Source organism: Nymphalis io, chromosome 11 (genome assembly GCF_905147045.1).
Source record: "Nymphalis io chromosome 11, ilAglIoxx1.1, whole genome shotgun sequence".
Classification (NCBI taxonomy): domain Eukaryota; kingdom Metazoa; phylum Arthropoda; class Insecta; order Lepidoptera; family Nymphalidae; genus Nymphalis; species Nymphalis io.
The window spans coordinates 2,764,658-2,791,194 of NC_065898.1; the positions used below are offsets into that span (position 1 = coordinate 2,764,658).

General features: G+C 32.8%; 2 protein-coding genes across 2 annotated transcripts in view; one reads left to right on the top strand and one right to left on the bottom strand.

The window, feature by feature from the left end:
• LOC126771694 (uncharacterized) overlaps positions 1-26,537 on the top strand; it is a 207,146-nt gene that overhangs the window by 130,122 nt on the left and 50,487 nt on the right. The gene's annotated exons all lie outside the window — the stretch shown is intronic.
• On the bottom strand, positions 17,532-26,256 carry LOC126771597 (2-phosphoxylose phosphatase 1). Its single transcript, XM_050491573.1, has 7 exons — positions 26,058-26,256; positions 25,531-25,677; positions 23,785-23,923; positions 23,381-23,541; positions 22,852-22,926; positions 22,211-22,367; positions 17,532-21,083 (listed from the first exon to the last, which is right to left on the bottom strand). The coding sequence occupies exons 1-7, from the start codon at positions 26,134-26,136 to the stop codon at positions 19,919-19,921; spliced, it is 1,923 nt and encodes a 640-aa protein (XP_050347530.1). The 5' UTR covers positions 26,137-26,256; the 3' UTR covers positions 17,532-19,918.

The window sequence follows — 26,537 nt, forward strand, 5'->3', positions numbered from 1 at the left end:
GTGTGAGTCAGATGAATTCACTAAGCATTTCCGCACGTCTTGGCATCTTTTATTATATTATAATCTGTATCATAAAGACGGCGTAGGCCTAGAAGAGGATTTTTTTCTTTGGTTAAAAACGAAACTAACAAAACAAATGAAGTCGTTTCTGCCGCTGGTCCTTTTAAAGTATCAGATATTATTTTTAACGAACCGGTTGTAGTATTTTGACAATCGCTATTAAAAATGTATAAATATTGAAGGAAGCTTATAATATTTTTTTATTATAACAATGTACATATTTATTTATAACGAGAATTAAACGAGACCTTTATGGTTTGACTTCTATCGATAGGTATTTTTTTTTATATTTCCATAATAATTCTCTCATTTCAAAAATATTAAAAATATTTGCTTTACATATTTTTAGTAATTATTTGTAAAGCAAATATTTTTAATTACTTAATTTGTGTTTATAATTCATCTCGTGCTTGACGGTGAAGGAAAACATCGTAAGAAAGCCTGCATGTGTATAATTTCATTGAAATTATGCCACATGTGTATTCTACCAACCCACATTGAAGCAGCGTGGTGGAATAAGCTTCACAACTTCTTCTCAAAAGGGAGAGGAAGCCTTAGCCCAGCACTTAACCTTAAAAAGGTCTATCTATCAATAGCATATTGTGTACCTACCGAATTATTCAAAACGAGGTTTTTAATTGCACGTTGCATATAACAATAGTTTTTAATCATAGTTTTGCTCGTTTTAAAGCAACCCAATACTTTAAATTATTTCGTCATACGAAGCAAATCGTTTAACATGAATAAAAATTTAAAACAAAAACAATCAAGATAAAATAAATTCGTGTGAAATTATATCCAAAAAAAAACATATAAAATAACCACAAAAATTGTACGAAGCACGAATCTGAAAAAATGTCTATATTTAACATACGCGTCGTATTTTTGCTTTCAAACCATTGAAAGATATTTATAATTAACATACTATTTTTAACGACAAATAGATATGTATTTTTCTTTATAATGTGTTTTTATATATATATATATAATCGGTTGGCGGACGGGCGAATGGGCCACCTGATGGTAAGTGGTTACCAACGCCCATAGACATTGGCATTGTAAGAAATGTTAACCATAGCGTACATCGCTAATGCACCACCAACCTTGGGAACTAAGATGTTATGTCCCTTGTGCTTGAAATTACACTGCCTCACTCACCCTTCAAACCGGAACACAACAATACTAAGTACTGCTGTTTTGCGGTAGATTATTTGATGAGTGGGTGGTACCTACCCAGTCGAGCTTGCACAAAGCCCTACCACCATCCAAATATGTACTCGTTAATTCGTATTTTTTAAAAATAATTTTAATACTTATTTATGGGCGTATAAACACAGAGAGAACAAAGTTAAAGACGCTATCGAATGTGTTCACATGAGTATACCGCTACCTAATAAACTATGCAACCCACAGGAATCCCATCCTTAAAGCTACACACACTGCGCACACTGCCGCAAGGGTAATTATAATAGCTTGGCAACCCTGTAAAGGAAAAGTAGAACATCGTCTGGTCAGCAAACTTATTGTAAACTACATAACATTTCTTATATCACTGTTAGTTTTCAATTTGCCTTTCATAAGTTTTATTAAACAGTGGCGCCGTGGTTAAATCGCGTGAATCTTAACAGGTTTAAAGCCCGGGCAAGCACTAGTTATTTTTCATGATGCGTATAATTCATCTATAAAAATATAATTCATGTAAAAAACATAGAGAAAACGTGTAAATGTCGAATGAAAATCTGTCCCATGTGTATTCAGCAGCAGCGTGGTGGAATAAGCTCCAAACCACCTTAAAAGGAGAGGAGGGCGTAGCCAAGCAGAGTACAATTACATAAATATAAAGTGTATTTATATATATTATTGTCAGGATTATGTTTTGTTACTGCTTTTTATCAACATAGCAAGGCGAGTGTATTGGCGTACATTAGATAACCTTGATCTTTGAAAATTAAACAAACTTTATATGCAATATATTATTAATATATTATTAACTTACTATTGGGGATGGTACCATGAAAATTTGCATACTTTTAACAATAGGCTAGAACCGTACAAGGACTTTTGAAAATTTAACCCCTAAGGCTGATAGAGTTTTAGATCTATAAGCTATCGGTCCTGCTTATAAACGTTATTAGCGGGTATATAGTATTTACATTGAATTCGAAAGAAGACACATTATAATTTAAATAATCACCCCTAAGTAACATTAATAGGTAAAGCTATATATATTTTTATCTCGGATTACTAAAAAGTTCATAATATTATGATTAAATTATAGGCATGTGTCCAAAAGACAAGGGCAGTCGCAAGTAAATCTTGTAATTATAATATGCTTGATATTCTCCCGATGTTTGAGCGAGCTCAGTAATAAACGATGTGACATTTTTAACAAATCCCTGTTATCACTTCGATGTACATATATATGCATATTTGATTATATATCATATAAATTTTAGAATATATGTTGAAATACTAAATACAAAAAATGTCAGATATAATAATGATTAATTTATTGATAGGATTAAATATAAAGAACAACCTCAAAATGTGAATCGTTTGAAATAAAAATTATTAATATCGATTAAAAGGATATTTACGAAAATTGCTAATATCAGCAATAGATTTTTCTTAAATCTTATTAATTATCCATTTTTCAACTCAACAACCCATAACATATAAAATACAAATAAAATAAAAATTATAGATCACTGCATCAGTTTTGTATAAAGAAACATTGAATATTAAATATTTTTCATTAATTTCACCTAATAATTATAATTTAAATAGAAAAAAAGTCAAATCAAATCAAAGAAGTTATTTTTATTCTTATTTAACATTTAAAACTTGATTTTTAAATCTGCAAGAAAAAAACGATTACGTTCGTAAATATTATAATACGCAAAGCGACTTTAGGTTCACTCTTGGTTGGCATCTCCTTGACAATTTACAAGTGGCCACTCTAACTTGAAACTCTTGAGGTGAAGGCGTCAGGAAACGTGACCTATCAAAGTATATGGCATTACTTATGTAATTATTGTTTTAACAATTAAAGAACGTGGCATTTCAGGATAAGTGGTCTGTGGTATTGGTGTCAGGTATAATTTCAGCTAGAACACTTAAAACAAATATTAGCTTGATTAGCTTATATTTGTTTATTCCGGGCTGAGGGAAAATAATATCTTATCTAAAGATCGTATCTTGAATCCGAGAGAGCACCACTGAGTGCTTTGTTTGTGTACCTTATACTCAGCTATGAAGAAAACATCGTGAGAAAACCAGTTATGTATCGGATGAAATTCTGCCTGCCTATTTGTGTATTCACTAAACAGCAGCAGCAGCGGTGTGGTGAAATAAGCTGCAAAACATTATTTGACATAATGCTGCCTAACAATAACAAATACACCGTATATGATCAAAAGCCTTTGTAAACGTGATTGAGGTTATTAATCAAACCGACTAACTACTCTCTTTTGTAATATCACATTATTATTATTAAATATAGCCTATTATAATTTCGAAACACAACAGGAGTAAAGACAATTTGACTTTGAAATGACGCGATGTCATTGGTCTCGACCAATAACTTGAATAATCTATGATATTCATTGTGGATTCGAGAAAAAGTTGTGTTTTAAATGTCGACGAAGTTGTTATCGAAATTTTAGAAGTAAAATTTAAAATGGATATGAGTAGTTCAGTGGTAAATTGTTGTATAATAAAAAATTTGATAAATCAAACAAGAACTGTTTGTAGAGCATAATAACAAAACTACTAGCAAAACGCATGGAATACGTAAAGTTAGGTTTGTTTATCTTTACTTTTGTTGTTTGTATTGAAGGATATACCTAAACATACATAAATATCTTGTTTTTTAGGATAGTAATCTCAGGGTGCAGAAAAACTCACCACATAGAGAATTTGTATTATAGTATTATTATATATTCATAATAATTTGTATTATAGCAAAGGCATGACGGACAGTCGTGCGACTATTAATTTTTATTTATATACAGGAGATGACTTGCAAATAAAATTATACAAGAAAAGTTCTATTTTCAAGGTTATTTTGAACAATAACACAAGTTGAATATAGGACAGATACTTCGTGTAATGTCAAACACGTTAGTGAGCAATCATTTACCAAATTGATGATATTTATTCACAAGCCAAAGACCGACGCATCGCTTTTTAAAATAATCACTATTTATAAATGTTTAGAATTCAATTGTTTTTAAAATACGCCAACCTTGAAATTTGGATGAAAATAAAAACATTTCAGTATAATTTATCAACCTACTTTACACAGAACTTCCTTGAACTAAAATCTATTGTCAGAAATGATCTCTTCATTTCACTTATCTCGACATTGATGGCTTTCTTTATAACTTTGATAAGAAAGAATCTAAAAAAAATATTAAGGTTTTTTGTAATATCAACATTTACACTAACTAATACATAAAATGAATTTGTTTATAACACTTTCAAGTACTAAATAATCAATAATAAATAAGCACCAACCCACATTGGAGCAGCGTGGTGGAATAAGCTCCAAATCTTCTCCTCAAAAAAGTGAGAGGAAGTCTTTAGCCCAGCAGTGGGACATTCACAGGCTGTTACTGTAAGTACTAAATACTCAATCGATCATCATGGGATTTTTCATAAACACTGTGAAAGATAGGTTACCTAAAAGCTACTCTCTTACACGCCGGCGTAATCTTGCGGGGAACAATACAACAAAAAACATACCGTTTTGTTACATTGATCAGTTCTACTACGTGTGAATGGAGTCTATGCCGGATACATCTGTCATAATTTACGTATATAATAAATAGGCAAATAAAATAAAAGTAGACATAGTGATAATAATATAATAACGATTAACGTTCGATTAACGATCCTGGCTAAAAAAAACATAATCATTTCTATTTACAGAGGTTGCCTGGAAGAGATCACTGTAAGTATAAGGCTACCTTTGCATACTATATATATACTACTTGTTCTTTTATATGTTTGTAAATTGTGTGCAATAAAGGATAAATAAATAATTAAATAACAAGTAAAATTTGATTTTGGATATGGTTCATGATTGTGACAGGTACATAGGTACACGGTAATATCATTTCTATTTATTTATTTATTATAATGTTGAACAATGTTTTTTATATCTGTATTTTCCATAATGCAATTATATTCTTTACACTTTTCGTTTATTTAAAAAAAAAAAGATTATTCATTTATATAATTTCATACTTATCTGTTACATAATATATATTTGATTTTCTCAACCTTGAAATATCTACAAAAACATGTATGTATGTACTTAATTATGTAAACAGCAATGAATCATGTCTAACCTAATGACAACAATTGCTTAAACGAAATCATCGTAATTTTTTTATTTTCAGTCTTCGCTTAAAGTTTCATTATATATTAAAAAGTATATATGTTACTATTAATTTAAATTTATATAGAGCTACACATTATCCTAGCCATCCTTACTAATAATAGGTAGGCTAATAATATATAAGTGAGTTTCTTACGCTTTCACTTCTCAACAAATCATTATGAAATTTTGCATACACGTTCAGGTTCAGGGTTACAGAAAAGGACATAGGGTACCTGGCACCTCCTCCCCTATCCCCTTTCAAATATTATTTAATGGTGGAATTTTTGTTTTATCAAAAAAACATTTGTTTTTAAAGATTCGATTTACATATTTCAAAGATTCACACGCATTTATAACATTTCACATAATATTCAAAATAATAAAGACTAAGCAACAAATATGTAATAGTATGCAATGACATTCTTATCAATCACAGCCAATAAAAATGTATTAAATTAAAACCTATATGTATGAATTAAACTAGGATAGTAAATAGATGGACGTATTAATGTTTCCCACAGGTTATATATAGATACACATATAGTGTGCCAGATTAAGTACCTCGCATCGTCTTATCTTCTTAAAGTAATTACAAACTACGTAACGATTAATATAATGAAAGTTATAATAATAATGTCTGCATAAGTGTCACCAGTTTCAAATCTATTAAAATATAAACAAATACAAAAGAACAATAAAAAAATATTCTATTATCAAGCAGGACGAAAAAGCAATGTTTACTGACATTGACAATATGATAATACTTGTTATTTTGTTTGATAAAACACATTTTTATACTATTTGAATGTTGAGTACATTAGATTTATTCATATATTTTCAATTTTGTTGAATGTTTTAGCGCATTTTTTTAATAAATGGATGTCCATTGATTGTGATTCAAATGAATTTGTACTTTTTTTTCACACGATAGTTTTCTAGCCGTAGATTTTATTGATTTGAAGCAGACAATTTATTCTCAACGCCACCTTCGTCAATGATTGAATGTAATGCACAATTGTACACTAGGTTTCCTCTTTATTGAAAGCAGTTGTCACTTGTGCCCCTAAACATAAATGACAACAGCCGCTGATCTGATGCAAAGGCTTGACTTTATTATGCCACACGTTATTAAAATATACACTAAAAAAACGAATTGACCAAATATTTGGCTTTTATTTTCTCAATTGACACCACGTGTGTACATAAACATGTGCTATTAAGTATAACCTAAAAGTATCGATATTCATTTTCATAATATAAATTGCTTTAACAAGCTAAACGTGTTTTCGTACACGTAATATTTGTATGTCAGGGTGTCATAGTATATATTTTTATCTTGTTAGTCACGTGTCTTGCGCGACGTCTGATAATGTAGATTACAGTTTATTTCCAGTCTATATCACAGGCAAAAGCGTTAGTGTATCTAACATTATCGACAGATTTATTATATTCAACATTTCATCTAGTTTATTGTGTAAAGTTATGTCATTATACAGAATAATAAATTTCAAAATGTAATGTGTCATATTTTTTACACGCATACTTCATTGCTTCTATATTCATACTAATTTTGTCATCGTCGATGTTGGTAACACGAAATCTGCCGGGGATTCTTAGCACCCCCTGCCCCGCCGTTACCACAGCTGTTACCAAGGCTAGGAATAGCAAAGCTGCCGAGGACTAGGGGCCGTGGTTTAGTTGCGCGAATCATTGAGGGGATATGCCATAATCGCAACGCTTGGCAGACGGGTTGGCGATCGCAGTAACTTAGTCATAGTACTCAGAGAGACGCTGCTGATCTCCAACACGATATCTTCTCATCCCAAATACCGCAGTGTCTCAAGTCGAAAGTCTTCGACCAGTGTGTGTTGCCAGTGATGACTTATGGATCAGAAACGTGGTTGCTCACAAAGGGCCTCATAAGAAAGCTCAAGGTCACTCAAAGGGCAATGGAGAGGGCTATGCTCGGAGTTTCTCTGCGAGATCGAATCAGAAATGATGAAATCCGCAGGCGAACCAAAGTAACCGACATAGCCCGAAGAATTGCTAAATTGAAGTGGCATTGGGCGGGGCACATTGCTCGCAGAACCGACGGCCGCTGAGGCAGAAAGGTTCTCGAGTGGCGACCACGAACCGGAAGACGCAGCGTGGGCAGGCCCCCTACAAGGTGAACCGACGACTTAGAACGAGTCGCGGGAAGCCGTTGGATGCTGGCAGCGCAAGATCGGCCAACGTGGAAATCCTTGGGGGAGGCCTTTGTCCAGCAGTGGACGTCTTTCGGCTGATATGATGATTGTCATCTCAATTAGTATTTTCAATCTTATTTAAAAATAAAATTACATCAACATGCCTGTAATTATGTGTTTTAATTTTAAGATGTCTTATGTACAAAACCATCCAGAGGTTTTAAGTTAAAAAATAAAAAAATATTCAATCCGTTTGTCGCACTTAAATTAAAAACTGTTCAGAAGAGATCAATGCATTACGCTGTATTATTTTTATTTTCATTTGCAACTACGCAGTTGGATATTGGCGTAAACAAGATTATAGCAAAAATTAAAAAAAAGCAAGGTTGAATGTTTTTTTTATTAAATTTCTGTAAACAGTCACTTAAAGTAATGCTGTTATTTTATCAACATTACATTAAGTAACTAAAATAAAATTTCGATTCAGAAACAGCCTGAATGTCGAAGATTTTGGATATAAGACGTGATTATCACGAGTTTTTATGCTAAAATTAAAAAAAAATATTACAGTACATATAATACATTTATATTTACATTTTTCTATGACACTTCGTCTCATTTATTTAATTTTTTTATTAGATGTTCCCAAGAGCCTCGTTGATCTTAAAGGCAAGCTATATGGCCCCAGATCCTGAGTTTCTGAGTTGGACCAATAAAAACTTCATGGATTTTTTTTTCATCGAGAACTCCGGAGAGTACCGGAGTCTGGTAGGTTTCATTGGTTCCCGTACTTCAGAAAGAAGGTAAAACCATTACTTTTGCGCCTGAAATATTTCCCATCAGGTTATAAGAGTAAGGGAACAGAGACAACATAACACACTTGAGTTTTCTGCACCCAATGATGTGCACTATAATATGTTCTATACAGACGGAAAGTACTTAAGAATGTGCCCGAAATCAATAATTTGGACATCATCATCATCATCATCATCATATAACATCAACAATCAAACCCTCTTCTCTTGACCTTCATCCTGTCTTCATTAGTATAGTTCCTACCTAAATATATTGTATCTTTTTTATTATTGTTTAATGGTTTTTAATCCCAATATTTATTATGTTCATGACTTATATACATCACCTGTTAATTGTTTGAGTTCTGTTTTTGTGAAGAGAAATAAACATTATATCAATATTATTATATTATTTCAATTGCGCAGTAAATTAAATATATTTAAATGTAGCGTTAAAAAAGATAATTTTCCGCTTTACGCTGTTTGCCTTAAGAACGGGTTTTCAAACGAAAAATGGTAATCGTATCAGGCGACAGAAATAAAATGTATTCCAAGAGTGTAGCAACACATACATTTCATAGATTATAAAAAAATATTTATAATCTTTAAAAATGTATATAAATTTATATCAAATAAAAATAATTACTACAGCCGAAAAGCACGTAAAACTCATTAGCTAGTTTTTATAAAAAAATAAATTAACGTTTCAAACTTACCTTGTTATGGCAATCATTGTCGTAATCATACATTTTCTATATATAGGTTAGGTAGACGAAAACTGTTTATTAAAAATTCCATCACCATAAAGAATCATAGCGAAAACACATTAAAACAAATTGGAACAAATTTTGGCGCCAGGATGTCAGCTTCGCCACGTGCTTGCGTTTAATATTTCTATTCGTCTACACATAAATATTAATAAGACTTGTCTGTTTGAATACTGTTTAAACTAACTACTGTTTAATTGTTTGGCAATTAGATCATTTAAAAATTAATTATTTAAAGAAAGAATATATATAGTAGATATTATGCGCAGTAATTGTTCATCTTTTAAGGTAATAACTAGGTTTTAAAACAATTTCGCATCTAAGAATGTAAGTGATTATCAGAGAAGCACACTCAAAAAGCCTATTAATTTTAGTACCACCCATCCCTACACATATTATATCAAATTAATGAAAGGGTTAATAACGTTGGAATGATAATGAAATATAATAACGATGGACGCTGTAGGAATTTAAAAATGGAATCAGTTTGGTTTCCACATTTAAAGTAATACCTACACGTAACTACGGACAACAAAGTTATACAAATTATGATGTCATTCAAGTCAAGGTCTAACCTACTTCCTTTGTTTTTTGTTTATAGCAAGAAATGTCAGACAGAAATGAATATAGAATAGTAGTAGTGTTAACATATTATATAACACACAGGTATATATTTTTGTATTCTAAATTAAATAATTTTATGAGTTATTTTATTTAATGATCAAGTAGAGTTTTATTAAAAATCGATCAAGTTCGACAATACATGCAAACGGGAAGGCACATAAATAATGACTTAGGCAGATACTAGATAGAATTCATTAAGCGTCAAAAGCGTGAGGCAGCCTAGCCATGTAAAAGTCGCAGGTTCGATCCTGACCCCTTGGGCTATTGTCGTCCCCACACCTAACACACTGTACGCTTAATTTGAAGGGTAAATAGGAATATTAGTAATTCTTAAAAACGACAAAAGTAGCAGTCTGGAAGTTGATAGTGTTTAGAGTCCCGTGCCTAGGAAAGCACATAAAGCCGCTGATCCTGCGACTAAACTCTTTCCAGACGTATCGAATTTGCCGTCTCATCAATTTATGATATTCCAGGAATAGATAATGCAGTTGTGTTTGCGCACACACTTGTGCACTATAATATGTCCCGCGCAGTCAGCTATTCTCTTGATTAAGTAAAATTTTAATTATTATCACTTTCTTACATCCCACTCAGCAACACGGCGTTGATAGATGTATGCATATGTTAAATTAAAATAAACATAAGAACGCACTGCTTGTGTTTAAAAATGAATAGAATTAAAAAAATAAAACACTGTAAACTAAATGAAAAATGGACGCATTATATACAAACTAGAAGTAGGCGTATAACGATCAAACAATTAGGTAAATATCTTCTTCAGTAAATAATATACATAGGACTCTGTTAGGGTTTTTATTTTACCTTGGCACTAGGGTTATTAAAGTAACAGCCTGCAAATTTCCTAAGGAGGAACTAAAGCCTCCGCGTTGGTCTCCTTTTGAGTGGAAATTTTGGAGCTTATTCATCCAAGCTGTTCCAATGCGGATTAGTACATAATGAACGACAGATTTTCATGCAAAACAACAAGCAAGTTACCTCACGATGTTTTCCCTCACTGCCGAGCCTGAAGTATTATAAACTCAAATTAAGCACGTGAAAATTCAGCTGTGCTTGTCCGAATTTCAACTCGAAATCTTCCTTTAAGAATTAAGATTTACGTGTTCTAATCACTAAGACATCTAGACTTATCAAGTCTTGAGAAATTTTCAAACCCAAACAATAAAATAGCTCGTTCATTCGAAACTAATATTGATCAAAAACAGCACGATCATTTCATATAGTGTAAACATACCTTAAAACATTAATTCATAGCATTCGTAATTCAGTAGAATGAGTCGCCCTTGACTTTACGAAAACAAGCCATTATAGCGATGTTAAGCTTATACGTTAAAAATAAAATATTCCTAAAAAAGTAATATATAATTAACCACGTTTGAACATTATTAAATATTTAAAATATTTCATAAATGAGCTTTATTATTTTTACTAAGATATTGTTTCATTCGTACAATTGTATGTACTAAGCAATTTAAGAACAGATGTTATATCTTTATGTTAATGATATAAGCCCTAGGTGTACAGCAGTACTTGTTATTGTTGTGTTGTGTGAGCCTGTGTAATTATAGGCACAAGGGACATCATATCTTAGTTCCCAAGGTTAGTGGCGCATTGGCGATATAACATTTCGGTTAACATTTCTTACAATGCCAATGTCTATGGGCGTTGGTGACCATTTACCATCAGGTATGTATATGCTCGTCCGCCAACCTACACTATAAAAAGTTTAAAAAAAAATTTTCATTACAGACATATTTAAAATATTATTTTATTAAGAATTATAAATTAATCAATGGAATTTTTAGTTAAACTATATTCTATGTATACAAAATGTCGTTTTACTTTGGGCGATGTAAAAGCTCGCATGGATAGATTATTACTAATCATGAGTTATTCAATAACCAGACTTTACTGGTGGTAGGGCTATGTGCAAGCTCGTCTGGGTAGGTACCACCCACTCATCAGATATTCTACCGCAAAACAGCAATACTTGATATTGTTGTGTTCCGGTTTGAAGGGTGAGTGAACCAGTGTAATTACAGGCACAAGGGACATAAAATCTTAGTTCCCAAGGTTGGTGGCGCATTGGATATGTAAGCGATGGTTGACATTTCTTACAATGCCAATGTCTAAGAGCGTTGGTGACCACTTTCCATCAGGTGGCCCATATGCTCGTCCGCCTTCCTATTCTATAAAAAAAAAAAAAAGACATTTTTTTCTTATCGTATTTTGGTTTAAAGGGTTAGTTAATCAGCAAATTACAGGCTCAAGGGACATAACATCTTTACGTCCATAGTAGACCGCGAGCGGTAGTATGGAACACTTAACATTTTTTTGTACTATGTCTTAATAAAGTTAACATCATAAGATCCTATCCTAATTTAGGCCTAAATTAGGAAACTTATAAAATGTAACAATATATACAGTCCACATTTATCAATACTCCTTAAATTTTATGTAGACGCTGCTTAGAAATAAAAACACGTAAACACTCTAAAAAAAAAGAAGTGTCAATGTCGAGGCGCGGTAGTGACTAGTACTTCTCATAGCAAATTTAAAAAAAAACGAACCAAAGAAAGTGATCAAGACAAACTTAAAAGTCAATATTAAAATTTATTGATTAGTAGTTGTTTAATTATATTTGTTTGGTGAAATGTAATCTTTAGATGGAACTGTACAAATAACAATTTAAAATTAGGCAATTGACTAGGTATACCTACGATTGTTTTAAAATTGCTTTATATCTTACAAACGTTTAACTAAACAAATAATATTAGTTCTTCTACTTTATATATTCTTCTTTTTTTATATAATATTTATAATGTCTAGGTATTTTTATGTCAATCCAGCACCATGAGTTACTATTTACTACGTCACTCAAAATAACACATAGCATTTTGACATGCTTAGAAGGTTTTCTTTTTTTTTCTCCGATTCTGTGAATTAAACACCCAAACGTATTGTACATATTTATAAAGTAAATATTTAATTTGTAAATATTTTCCTGTTGTTTTGGCTGTTCTGTATTATACTTTATTGTTATTATAAAAATAAAATAAAAACACTATAAATTATAATGTCTGAAATCTGTTGTCACTTTAATTATTATTTAAAATTTATTTAATATTATTCGTTGGTTTTTATACAATGCAGCGTTGTAATTATTAGAAGAAAAGGTAAGAAACTCAGTAGATAATATTTTTCGACCATCAGAAAGTTAGATATGTAATTAAATACAATTTAATTATTATGTATCTTGCATGGAAATCAACGAATACTTTCCACTTTCATGTCATCTATCTAAATTATGTTTCGCTCTACTGGCGACAAGACACGACTGCGTAGGTAGTCCATTAGTGGACATAAAAGCATATTTGTATTGTATTTTATAAGCAGTGTCCCTAATAAATTCCGGGAAGTCCACAACAATTTGTTTACGTCGCAGGAATACCAACCCCACCCATTTTATATTCATAATACGTTATGTCAATTGTTCTCCGTATTTAGATTTGTTGAATTTAAAACATGTTCCATGTATCGAGTCGCGTTTGTTAAAAGTAAAAATACAATAAAGTCTTTGTGTATTTTTGTTTTCTTTTTATATATACATATACTGTAGATTTTTATTTTAGATGTTTACTGTTATCTGTACCAAAACTTAAAAAACACGTGTTAAAAATTCATAATAAAAAACAGAATGGCTAAGTAGGAAGGTTAATTATCTACTTTTTTAATTATATTTGATATTACAAGTATATAATTGTAACGTTTTGCGAGGTAGATAATATGTTTTTATATTGATCGAACAATTAACTACTTCTAATACATACTTTTTTGACATAAACAGTTATAGCGCTAATAACAATTAATAAATTTATTAATGCATCTCATTATTCTCATTCTATCTACAACGTTTCATTCAAACGATCACGTTTCTGTAATAATTAAATAACAACCAAAACTATTAATTATACTGTAACCTTGAATTTGTTTACTTTTACTGACTGCGTTGCTTCTGACTCAACACATACGCAGCCGACACACCTCCAATTTGAAAACACGTTTCTAAGCTCATATTATTATTACGAAACCGACACCGCAAGTAACGAGAAATATTTTATCTGTGTATCGTATACAATAATTAAATGGTAATCGTATTTCATGCCCTTTAATAGACATTTCAATTAACTTGCTAGCAATATAGCATATAGACGACGACATGGTGCCATGTATATATGTTTTAAATAGAATATTATTTTCTTTCAAAATATTTTCATCAACATATTTTACAATATTGTTTGCGTGCTGCAAGCAATAAGACCACCTTTGCAGTTTTGCACACGACTTGTTTTACAGCCTATTTTTTTTTTTTCATTTAAGCTCAGCTATTACATTTTATAAAACAAATTCCTCTTGTCTGTCTGAACGCGATAAACTCAAAAACTACTGAACGAATTAGCACAAGATTTCTCACCAATGGCTGAGTGATTCATAACGAAGGTTTTGGTATAAATTGGGGTAGAGCATTTACAGCCTGTTCCTAAATACATGTATTTGTATTTTTTATTACTTTTAATAAAAACAAAAAAATATTCAATAGAATATCAAACCTACAACGAATAGAGACGTTTATTTCAATCATAGCATCGTGTACAAGAATGACAAGGCTAAAAAACATTTAAAGCGAGATAGGACGAGTGGCGTGATCTACCTGTTTACATTTTCTATCTATTAATATGTAGGTATTCAATGCGCCAGCGCAAGTCAGTCACACCTCTTGCGTAAACAAGTCTATTAATCAATGCATGTACGTACGAGATGAGAACCGTAATACCTATTAAAAACTGCTAATTAGTAATATTTATTGTAGTTGATACCAGCGTTATTTATTTTTTATTAAAAGTTATAAAATAAGGAGCGCGCGCCATCTATTATACGTTGATGTTGCAATACATGGCCACGCAACCTTTACAAATTAAATTAATTAAGTCTTTACAAAATAAAACTGTACAAATTTTAACCTCAATTAAATAAATGGTACCTAATTAATATGAACAGATGGGGAATGGGGACAGGTTTTAGTTACCCACATTTCCTTTTCTGTCTGTTCCTCTGTATGCAAAATTTCATGACGATTTGACGGTTGAGTAGTTAAGACTTGAAAGCATGAATAATAAACTCACTTTCACATTTATCATATTAATATTATTATTATATGATTAATAATTGTCATAAGAAGGATATATTATGTAATAGATGTATGTAGTATTGTTGTGATTCAGTTTAAAGGGTGAGTGAGCGAGTATAACTACAAGCACAAATGGGGGAATCAGGGATAACATTTTACTTCCCAAGGTCGGATTTACATTCCAAATCCCACCGATTTGCCTTAAATAAAATTTATGTTTTAAAATTACTATTTAAAAGTACTTTTAATAGCCTACTCGAATGTATATTTCGATTTTATGTTTATCATAATGCAGCTCGTGCGTGGTGATCACGATTAGGAATCCAGTGGAAATCGGTACGCAGACTGGTAAATGAGCTACATGATGGTAAATGGTCACCATTATTCATAGAAAAGATTATGCTTAAATACACATATTCTGAAATCAGCTTCAAATCTTTCTATTAAAAAGCAGAGATAAACAAACTAGGATACACTTTTGAATTTCTGATTCGTCAAATGTCTTTCTGTCAATCACACCCAATTTTTTCCCATAATCGTATCAATAATTAAAAATGGAACTATAATACTATGATGACGATAATCAATGACTTTTTTTCTTAAATATAAAACGAAACGGACAAATAATATCAATAAATTATTATATTATTTAAATATAAAAAATGTATTCTTTTGCCAACCACAATAGCCGATAATTTCTAATAAATACCTATGTTAAATTACCAACCATAATTCAAATATACGATTACCATGAATTACACAGAACATGTAAGAAAATATCACGGTAACCACAAACATTCAATGTTATCAATTCACGGTGAATGCGTGACGCATCAGCAATGCGGGCCGAATGATCACAAACTTGGTCACTGCCAAGGTTACTACGATCATAATAAATAATAATCTTTAAATAATACCACGAACTTCCTTTCATATTAAACAATATTTTTTTTTATAGAATAGGAAGGCGGACGAACATATCGTCCACCTGACGATAAGTGGTCACCAACATGTCGGTAAGAGGTCACTAAATGAGGGGGTAAGAAATATTAACGCCACCAACCTTGGGAAATAAGATGTTATGTCCCACGTGCCTGTAATTACACTGGCTCACCCACTCTTCAAACCGGAACACAACAATACCAAGTACTTTTGTTTTGCGGTAGAATGTCTGATGAGTGGCCGAGCTACTTAGTACTTAGGTTAGGGCTACTTAGACGAGCTAGCACAAAGCCCTACCAGTATATATTTCACGTGTAAATTAAATAATTTTTGTTGTGGTGTTAATGTAGGATTAATATAACAAGTGGTTGTGTGTGCGTTGTATTTTTTTACACGCAGCTTAATCTGGCATTTCATATAATAAACAAAGTACTCATGATGTAGTGTTAGCTTCGATAGCTGCTTTTGTGGTGGTAAAAATAATGAAGACTTTGGAAATTGAATACTTGTATTAATGATAAATCATTATAAGAACTGATGTGAGTCGCGCACGCGAGTCGAGACGACAAGTGAAGCTAAGTTGGTAGGCGCGTCCCCGCACCCCGCGATGATAGATAGTGAAGCGCCGCAACATGTAGTGTCTTTTTTTTTTCGATTATTTATTTTATTATTGTACTTATAGGAATATTTACTTCGGTCAGGAATTATCTGTATTATATTTTTTTTAATAACTGGTAAATAATATTAATTGTCTATGGGATTATTTTAGTGTTTATAATAAATATAAATTTAACAACCTAATATAAGGATTAATGTGGGTACGATCTATGCGGATGCTCTGATAATTTTAAAAACAGTAGGTAATATAGAGTAATTATTATACAGTACAGTACAGTACAGTAACAGCCTGTAAATGTCCCACTGCTGGGCTAAGGCCTCCTCTCCCTTTTTTGAGGAGAAGGTTTGGAGCTTATTCTACCACGCTGCTCCAGTGCGGGTTGGTAGAATACACATGTGGCAGAATTTCGATGAAATTAGACACATGCAGGTTTCCTCACGATGTTTTCCTTCACCGAAAAGCACGAGATGAATTATAAACAGAAATTAAGCACATGTAAATTCAGAGGTGCTCGCCCGGGTTTGAACCCACGTTCATCGGTTAAGATTCACGCGTTCTTACCACTGGGCCATCTCGACTTCGAGTGGGGGGGGGGGGGAGTAATTATTATGAATTAATAATCCCAACTAGAGGTTTAGTTTAATAGTAATACAATTTTAAATTGCCGTCTAAAGTAACATTGGATACTTTACGGACCTCTTTATAACTAAGTGTAAAAACATAATTATAATTATCATTATGTTTATAAGAAAGAAAAACAAATGAAATGCGAATTTAAAACGGAAAATTGAAACAAATAAAAAAACGTTTTGATTATCCATAGATTACTTCGTTTATTTAAAAAAAAAAAAAAACAAACAATAAAGTCAACGATTTATTAAGAGCTACATTTAAAATGAGATTTTAATACAATAAATTATTATGAATACCGTTAATTATAAAAAAAAAATGATATGTAAGAACGTACAATGTGCGTTAGTATTTTTTATATAAGAATATAAGTGTAAAATACAGTAAGATGTCAACAGATACAAAGCAGCGCGTACAAATCATCACGTGGCCGAAGTGAAACCTTTTTGCGTTAGAAACTTTAAACGTTAAACTTAATTCTTATCGCGCCCAAAGAGGTTTCACATTAATAAATATTAAAATAAAAAATACATTTATTATAGTTACAAATACATTATTAAACTGAATACAAACTATTTATTACTTATCTAAATCTAACACATTTTATAAAATTTGTGATAAATACTTTTGTGCAGTCTTTTAAGATAATTCTATTCATCTACGAATGACAAATTAATACAAAAAACTCAATTAGTAGTAATATTAATACAAATTTATTAATTTTCATTATACATTTTAAGCCCTAATGGCGCTGTGGTTAAAACGCTCAAATCTAAAACAAGGATTACAGGTTCAATTTTGGATACCATTGAGTTTTCACGTGACTTTGTATCAATATTACATCTCAATCTTGATGGTCAAGACAACAACGTGAAAACTACACATATCGGTTGAAAATCTGTTACATGTAACAATCAGTATCGAAGGAGCGTAGTGGAATTGGAGCTCTAACAAAACCTCCTCTTGAGGAGAATCAAGGGAGGGGGCCAAAGCGCTGGTTGGTCATTTACTGGCTGTTATGTTTACTTTATTTTTAACTATATTATATTTATTTAAATAATTTACTGAATTTATAAGATACAAAATTATGTTATTATAAACTCAGTCAGTTACTTAATATAAGTTATTAAATATATAAAATTAATCATATTTATTAAATTATAACTGGTATTTGAGATCGAAAGAGGTATTTTTTTAGTTTTGTCAAGTTGCATTGTTAACATTTTTCAATAAATAACATTGCATAGCTTATTCAAATGGTAGGAAGAATAAAGATAAACAACTATGAACTGGCATGACATCATCGAGACCTTAAACAATCTATGTCATTATTATTTTTGAATGCGGACGAAATTATTATCTGAAATCTGGAAATAAAGTTAAACCGGATATAAGTGTTATATTAAAAGAATATATAGAATAATCAAGAATCGCCTGTAGTGCATTATGTTACGTAGCTAATCACATTGCATCCAATATATAAATATGTGTTTGTTTATCTTTTTTCCTTTGGAATAGACTACACATAATTTTCCATATTAAAATATTATTTACTTAATTGTGAATAAAAATACTATGTACGTACGTTAAAAATAAATAAAAATACATTAAGATTTGAGATCTAGAAGTAAATCAAACATAAGTAGACCACTTAAGTAATCATTAATTGTATTAAAATGTATATAACGAAACTATCGTCTTGTAATTTTTCTTTATTTTAAAGCTGTTGATTATTATTTATATTTTTATATGGCAACATATTCTCACCCAAATAATTAAATGCATTTTAAAAAAGGTTTCGATTTGTCTATATTCCGCCTAAAAATTTAAATATTCAAATTAAATTTTAATACTTAATCAGTCTATATAATCTCAATAAATAATACATAAGTACGTGCCAGTTATAATATATTTTTTCGATATGTATTTTTAAATCAATTTAGGGATAAACCTTATCAATTATTATTTTCGAAATTAATATTTTGAGTATCATACCTATATTTTCGTGTAAATGTGTCGCTATTTAATTATCTTTTGGTCTATTGTGCGGTCCCCGTTTCGAATAGCAATTCAGGTTAATAAAAAATTGGGATTTTCTATTACACATACATTGAACTTCTATTAGCATGCTGCTAAACGATATGAAATAAAAATATGGTAGGGGCACATTCCTGCACCTTGGTCGTTCACTGGATTGATTCGGATAGTTATTCAATCGGACTTAGGAGTGACAAAGAAATTCCTATTTCCGCACAACCTTGTCTGGTTGCAGTTATGCCTTTGGCTGTTTTAGCCGAAGTTCGGTGGGGAGGACGTTATTCTATTTATCATCGGCTATAGATATTCGTGAGGAATTATAGTTATACTCAACATCCATCTAGTATTCGTGATAAAGTTAGAAAATGCCAGAGAGAACTGCTAACATTGTATCATTTTACTGATATTAGTAAACCTAATGGAAATTAGGTTTCTGAATTACTCATGTAGAGCATCTTTCAATATTCACATGAGGTAAAAAATTTCTCTCGATTTTGTTATCCCGAGTCAGATATGATATGATTTAGAAAATACAATTATTCAATTAAACCTATACTTTTAAGATAACAATTTCTAAATTCCAACATATTACACGTTACAATATCCTCAAATACACTTAGTAAATATGATTACTTGTAAATAAATGAAAACATCACAAAATCTATCTTCAAACGCGCTTCGAACTACCGTACGTTGCGCATGCGTCTTTAAAATTACTAACATTGAAACCTATGAAAAAATCATCATGTATAAATCTGACGATATTTTCAATTGGACATAGATATGTATTGTACGTTTTAACATCATCGATCGGGTCGTTGACCTTCATCACAATATTCTGTCGATTCCTACAGAAGCTGAGTTTATTCGTCACGTCGTCGCCGTTGTAGACGACGCGAAAGTAAAAATCTTGGGCTACGGCTTTTCTTTTGGTGAATTTAAACTCATCGCGTAGATCTTTCTTCCTGTAAACTTCGAATATCATTCTCGAAGCGTACTGTATATTGTAGTGCTGGTAACTATTGAGACCTAACGCTAATATTAACGCTTGCAACGTTTTATCGTGTCCCGAGTACAGCACAAACTTCGGTCGGCTCTCTGATATTATTCTTATCATGTTCTGGACGATGTTGTGGATTAAGCCGTACGCTATCAAAAGACCTCGTCGTCTGTTATGAATATTCTTAACTTCTTGCTTGTAACTCCATTCCAGATAAGCGAAAACGGACATCACGTGTTCCTTCTTTATACAAAACTCTTCCTTGCTCTCAGGCGTCGGTTCCCTGTAATCTTCATCAAAGTCAGTCTCTCGAGCGTCGTTTGGAAAATTGAAATCTCCATCTAAATTCTTTTTAACGATAACAACGTCGTCGTATGTATCTGCATTGTCCATATATCTCTGTTGGTAGTAAAGTAGTTTCTCCCTCTCCATTTGGGCGTCGAAATCTAGAGGGGCCTTTTGTTTATCGTACCTCCCTATGATGTCTCTGGCTTTTCTGCCAATCTCGTTATTGAAATCTAGTTGATTGTTTATATAATCCAATTCCATGTTCAAAGTGTCTATATCAACGTCTAAAAGGTGTCTGTTTGGGAGAGTTTCGGAACGCAATTTCCTCTTTCCCTTCGTAAGTGATCGCTTCGGTTTCAATTTATTAAGTTTCTCCGTGCACGGTAATGGCGCGTCGTGACACATATACGCTAACAGCGCGTCTCTGACCACATCCGCGTCAATGTACTCTTGAGATTCGAATAACACTTTTGATAGTTTATGTATCAATTCCTTTACGGCTGGATGGGATTCCAAGCGACTTTTCGCCTGCAAGCTTATTTTTCTGCAAATAAAATAATATTATAATAATTATTGAAACTTTTGATGTCGTAACGCTCTCACTGTTTAATAATATTGGTGGTCGGTCAGATGGGCAACCTGATGGTGAATGATCACCAATGCACATTGGCCAGTGCCGAATAAGTCAAATGCGCAACCAACCTTAGGAACTAAGACGTTATGCTTCTTGTGTCTGTAATTACAAAAGGACCTTCAAACCGGAACACGACAGTACTAAGTATCGCTGGGTGGCGGTACAATTAATGATAAAAAGGTGGTATCTACTCAAACAGGCTTGCTTAAAGCCCGACTATCAAGTAATATATGGATAAATAGGACGCTATATACTTTTACTTTTTACTTTTTATCATTTTAATTTAGTAACTATAATCTTATACTAATTTTTATTAGATTACTAGAAGTCATGGTTCAACTACACGTTGTGTTTTTGTATTTGACGATTGGGTTCAACAGATACCAGGAACTCTATATACTTTAACATGCGCCCGGGGTTCTACGAAGACAAAATGTATGACGTTATGTGTATCAAGTTATAACGAGCGCCTGCGACGTTAAAGCTTCTATTTGTAAAACGCCCCTGTCTGGTACTGAAAAATATAGACAAATGTACCGTTGGACAATATTGTTATCATCAGAGGCGTCTTTACCTACAGTATAGGGTGTGCGGTGCACATGGGGCAGCAGTGCTAATACTGGCCGCCTTTTCCATGAACCTGCGATCGAATTATGACGCTGGGCGTTACAAACCAATCCCGCGTAAAAAAGGCTCAAAATTGTTTACATACATACATTGTTACCCGTGTAAAACGGCCTAGCATCGAGCTTCCCGAATCTATCAAATGTATCCCAATTGACATTGAACTCTGTCTGTTTTATATGAGGTCGAAATAAGAATGAAGAAATTTAACAGATGTGTTAAAATATTTTTTAACATTTATAGAGACATGTTAAAATTTGTACCAAGTCCATTTTGACCGCGCGCTCACTAGAGGGCACTAGGGTAACGATTGCACACGGGCGCTATATGAGCTAGAGACGCTCCGGTGATTATGCATGATTTTCAAGAGCGGTTAACGAGCACACGGGCTGGGACAGCCCTAGGAGTCGTACTTGTCCAGCTGGTGCAGCGCGGCGCAGGCGCAGTGGCGGAAGCAGAACGCCACGCTGTGCGCCTCGCGCGCCGCGCCCGCCGCGCGCGTGCCGCCCCACGCCAGCGCCTGCGCCGACTGGAACGTGCGCCGGTAGCGCGTGCTGAGCACCACGCCGCCTGCACACACTCGCCAGTACGGGCCTCGCTCGGACGGAGCATCGTTCGCGTCCGGGCCGCAGCCCCGAATAGATGATACGAGGGCGAGGGGACGATGTTAATTCCATCCATTCGCCGGCTTCTATGCATTACTATAGTCTTTGTTTGTACAACAATATACGATTAACGTTTTAATTTTCACTGAATTTCTCGAGATAGGCCTCACACACGTAGCACTGAGGCGAACTGTCGGAACTGTCAATCTTATGAAAGATATCAAGATGAGACCATAGACAATTTTAGTACATTTATAGTTTCCACATATTCCTAACGCTATCTTTAACACATAACGCTTACGATAATGAAATATAATAGTATATATGAATGTATCGATGGCCATAACAGGCGATGCTCATTGAACACGTGCATTATTTCTTTTGAAATCGATTAGAAGTCGATTTATCGATTTTCAATATTATTCATACATACTAATGCTAAAACTCACCTGTGTCACGTTTCCCTGTCAAATCCATATATTCCGCGCCAAGTTTATCCCCATAGGCCTCTCTGAGTATATTACCTAGAAATTATAGAAAAGAGTTTTCCTTGTAAATTAAACTAAACAAACTTATAATTATATCAAATTAGTACTTATGTACTTAATTTCAAAAAACATGTTAATAATAAAATAGTTATTACAAAGAAAAAATTGTAAGCTCTTTTAATATGAAATTTGTATCAAAAATACACACAATTTTATCAAATTGTGCTGTTTTGAAATATCTTTAAGTCACAATGTAAAAATTTAATGGTCGAATTGAGTACAACGTTTATTCAACGTTTAGACGGGCACATGGATCACCTTATGATAAGCGATCACAAGTCACCACAACCCTTTTTTTAGACATTGAGAACTAAGATTTTATATCCCTTGCGCCTGTCTGACTCACTCGCCTTTCAAACCGGAACACGACAATACTAAATATACTATATATATATTCTTAATATTCCAATAAAGCTATCTAATATCTTACCAACGGTGATCATCTGCAGAACACCAGTCGGCGTGAGCTGCCCGAGCGCGCAGTGCGTGGCGGCGGCGCGGGGGAGGGAGGGGAAGTTGTGGAAGGGCCCCGGGCCCGCGACCCACCACGCGCGACCCGACGCACTCGCATTCAACACAAACTCCTCGTAACTGGGAAACACAAAACTAGCCATGTAGTGGTGACTAAGTCCTGATCGATTCTAGTCTCAGCGGCCATTTAAAACGGAGAATAGCCAACTGCGCAGGAGATGTACAAGTGTGTACGCAAACGAAGGTGCACTTACGCACACACTTATACTGTTTTATTACTTCGCTCTCATAATACGATGAGTTTACAATCCTACAGAATCTGAAATGGAGGCAATTGTTTCTTTAAGTAAAAAATTATCGTACCTTTTGAGCATAGGAGAGACAGGCACCGTATCACATGGTAGTTTATCACCTCCCCTGAGATGGGTAAGGGGACCACGGTCTCCATGTCTGGTTACCACCAACACTCCTTGCAATAGCCATGTGTCAGTGTCTACAGCAGCTAAAACAATATAATGTTTTAAAAAATAACAGTTTAATTTATAACTTAAAATAAAAGATTACTATTTGTTAGTTAAGAAAGTACTGGTGGTAGGGCTTTGTGCGAGCTCGTCTGGGTAGGTACCACCCACTCAACAGATATTCTACTGCAAAACAGCAATACTTGATATTGTTGTGTTCCGGTTTGAAGGGTGAGTGAGCCAGTGTAATTACAGGCACAAGGGACATAAAATCTTAGTTCCCAAGATTGGTGGCGCATTAGCTATAAGCGATGGTTGACATTTCTTACAATGCCAATGTCTAAGGGCGTTTGGTGACCACTTACCATCAGGTGGCCCATATGCTCGTCCACCTTCCTATTCTATAAAAAAAAAAAAAGTTACAGAAAGTCTGTTACAAAAAATTTTTCACCAAAGGTTGTCTATGAGAGATCGCTATAAGCGATAAGACCGCCTTTGTTATTTGATTGTTTCCTATTACTCTTATTCATTTATTTAACACTTGTAACACAACATATAAATAAGATAAGAGAAATAGAAAACAATCAAAGAAAAAGAAAAATAAAAAATCTCTCACAGACAACCTTATGTTATTTATATGTTGTGCAATAAGTATTAAATAAATAAATAAAGTTACTTTTTAAAAGTTGATGGCCTAGTGGTTAGAACGCGTGAATCTTAAACGATGATCGTGGGTTCAAACCCGGGCAAGCACCACTGAATTTTCATGTGCTTAATTTGTGTTTATAATTAATCTCGTGCTTGACGGTGAAGGAGAACATCGTGAGGAAACCTGCATGTGTCTAATTTCATTGAAATTCTGCCACATGTGTATTCGACTATTCCGCATTGGAGCATTGTGGTGGAATAAGCTGCAAACCTTCTCCTCAAAATGGAGAGTTGGCCTTAGCCCAGCAATGGGACATTAACAGGCTGTTACTGTTATTGTAATGTTTAAAAGTTTTTACTAAGACAGACAGTAAGTAAGGGTAAGGCACATGGTATCAATGGTGGCAATGGTCTCCACTATGTTATAGAAATATTTACTACTTTTTACATGGGCCAATTTGCCTTAATAATGAATTATTTATCTTAATCATTCCTATTATTAAATCATTAACAATCATTAACAAGCTGGATTATATTTAAAATAAACTAGTTGCCCGGTCCAACTACATACAGGTAAAAAAGGTGAAATAAGGGTTTTATCTCATGCCATTTTTTTTTTTTATCATTGGAACATAAACATGCACCAACATCTATTCGTTTGTACAGTGCTAATGGTTAAGGCATCCTGTGTGAGTTGTTCATGCCTGTATTTAAATATCTCTTATTTTTTTAAATTATTTATGAAAAATAAATATGGTAGCAATGAGTTTTATCTATAAAAGATCGCTATTGTGGCCTTTATTTATACTTTATTATGATGACTAATTCTGCCATACATTATTTTCGTATTTTTTCGTCTAGTTTCGTAACTTTTAACTATTCTTTTTTTTTTATAGAATCGGTAGGAGGACAAGCAAATAGCCACCTGATGGTAAGTGGTCACCAATGCCCATAGACATTGGAATTGTAAGAAATGTTAACCATCCAAAAAAAAATATACCTTCTGATCCTCTAACAATGCTGTCAGGTGGATTGCATGCTCGGAGAAATAGTTTCCTATATTTGGAGTCTGTTTTTGATACAAACTCGTTCTGTGTTACCTTCAATGCAACCGTTTCTTCTCCAACTGACATATACTTGTAAACAACTGCAACGGATTTTATTATTAATATAAAATCATAAAAATGAATTAGCTTGACAATGCGAACAGAATTATACAAAAAATAAAAAATTGTTTTATTTACTAATGTTATAAATATGTATGCTTATATTTCGTATTTTCTTTATGTGCCTGAAAGACAGATTATAATTAAATTTAGCAAAAAGTGTTTTTTTTTTTTGGCACGGGTTACAAAAGAGAGATTATTTTCAATAAACCTAAAAAAAAGTTATTAATGTTTAATTTTCACAGAGCAAAGAGAGCGGATAACAGCTAATGGGTTATTATTAATATATTTTATTCGAAACTAATTAAAAATCGAATTCCATTTACGTACAGTGCTATTTGATATCACTCATTTTACTCACCAGTTATCAGGAAAAAAATCCAAACACTCATACCAAAGTAACAATAAAAAGCTCTGTGTTGAAACGAAAACTTCATCATTTCATATATTGAGCACAGTACTCATATGACAAAGAAGCATTTCTATCGCAGTCGAAAATAACAAATACTTAGGATTTTATAAAGGGACATTTTATTTTAAACACTTTACGGCAATATTGATCAACAAATCGTTGTCATATTGTCATTTGTCACTGTCAAAAAAGGAACTTCAGTTTACTGAGTGCACTGACAAAACAATATATTGTTATTAGGACAAGTAAAAGTCATTAAGCAAAACAAGGAATATGTGATAATTTGTCGTTAAATATATATATATGTAATTTGGTTTGAAGTTAATTTAATAAAACATTAAAGCTAGGCTGTATACTTATGCTATCATTCGCTAAATGGGGAAAATAAATGATTCACATTTTGACAGTTGACAATTGACATGATATTGA

Coding starts and splice junctions, on each gene's coding strand:
- LOC126771597 (XM_050491573.1), bottom strand. CDS start 26,136: ATGATGAAGTTTTCGTTTCAACACAGAGCTTTTTATTGTTACTTTGGT. Junction 23,542..23,784: donor GTCTCTCCTATGCTCAAAAG/GTACGATAATTT, acceptor TGTGTTTCCCAG/TTACGAGGAGTTTGTGTTGA. Junction 22,368..22,851: donor GACAGGGAAACGTGACACAG/GTGAGTTTTAGC, acceptor GAGTGTGTGCAG/GCGGCGTGGTGCTCAGCACG.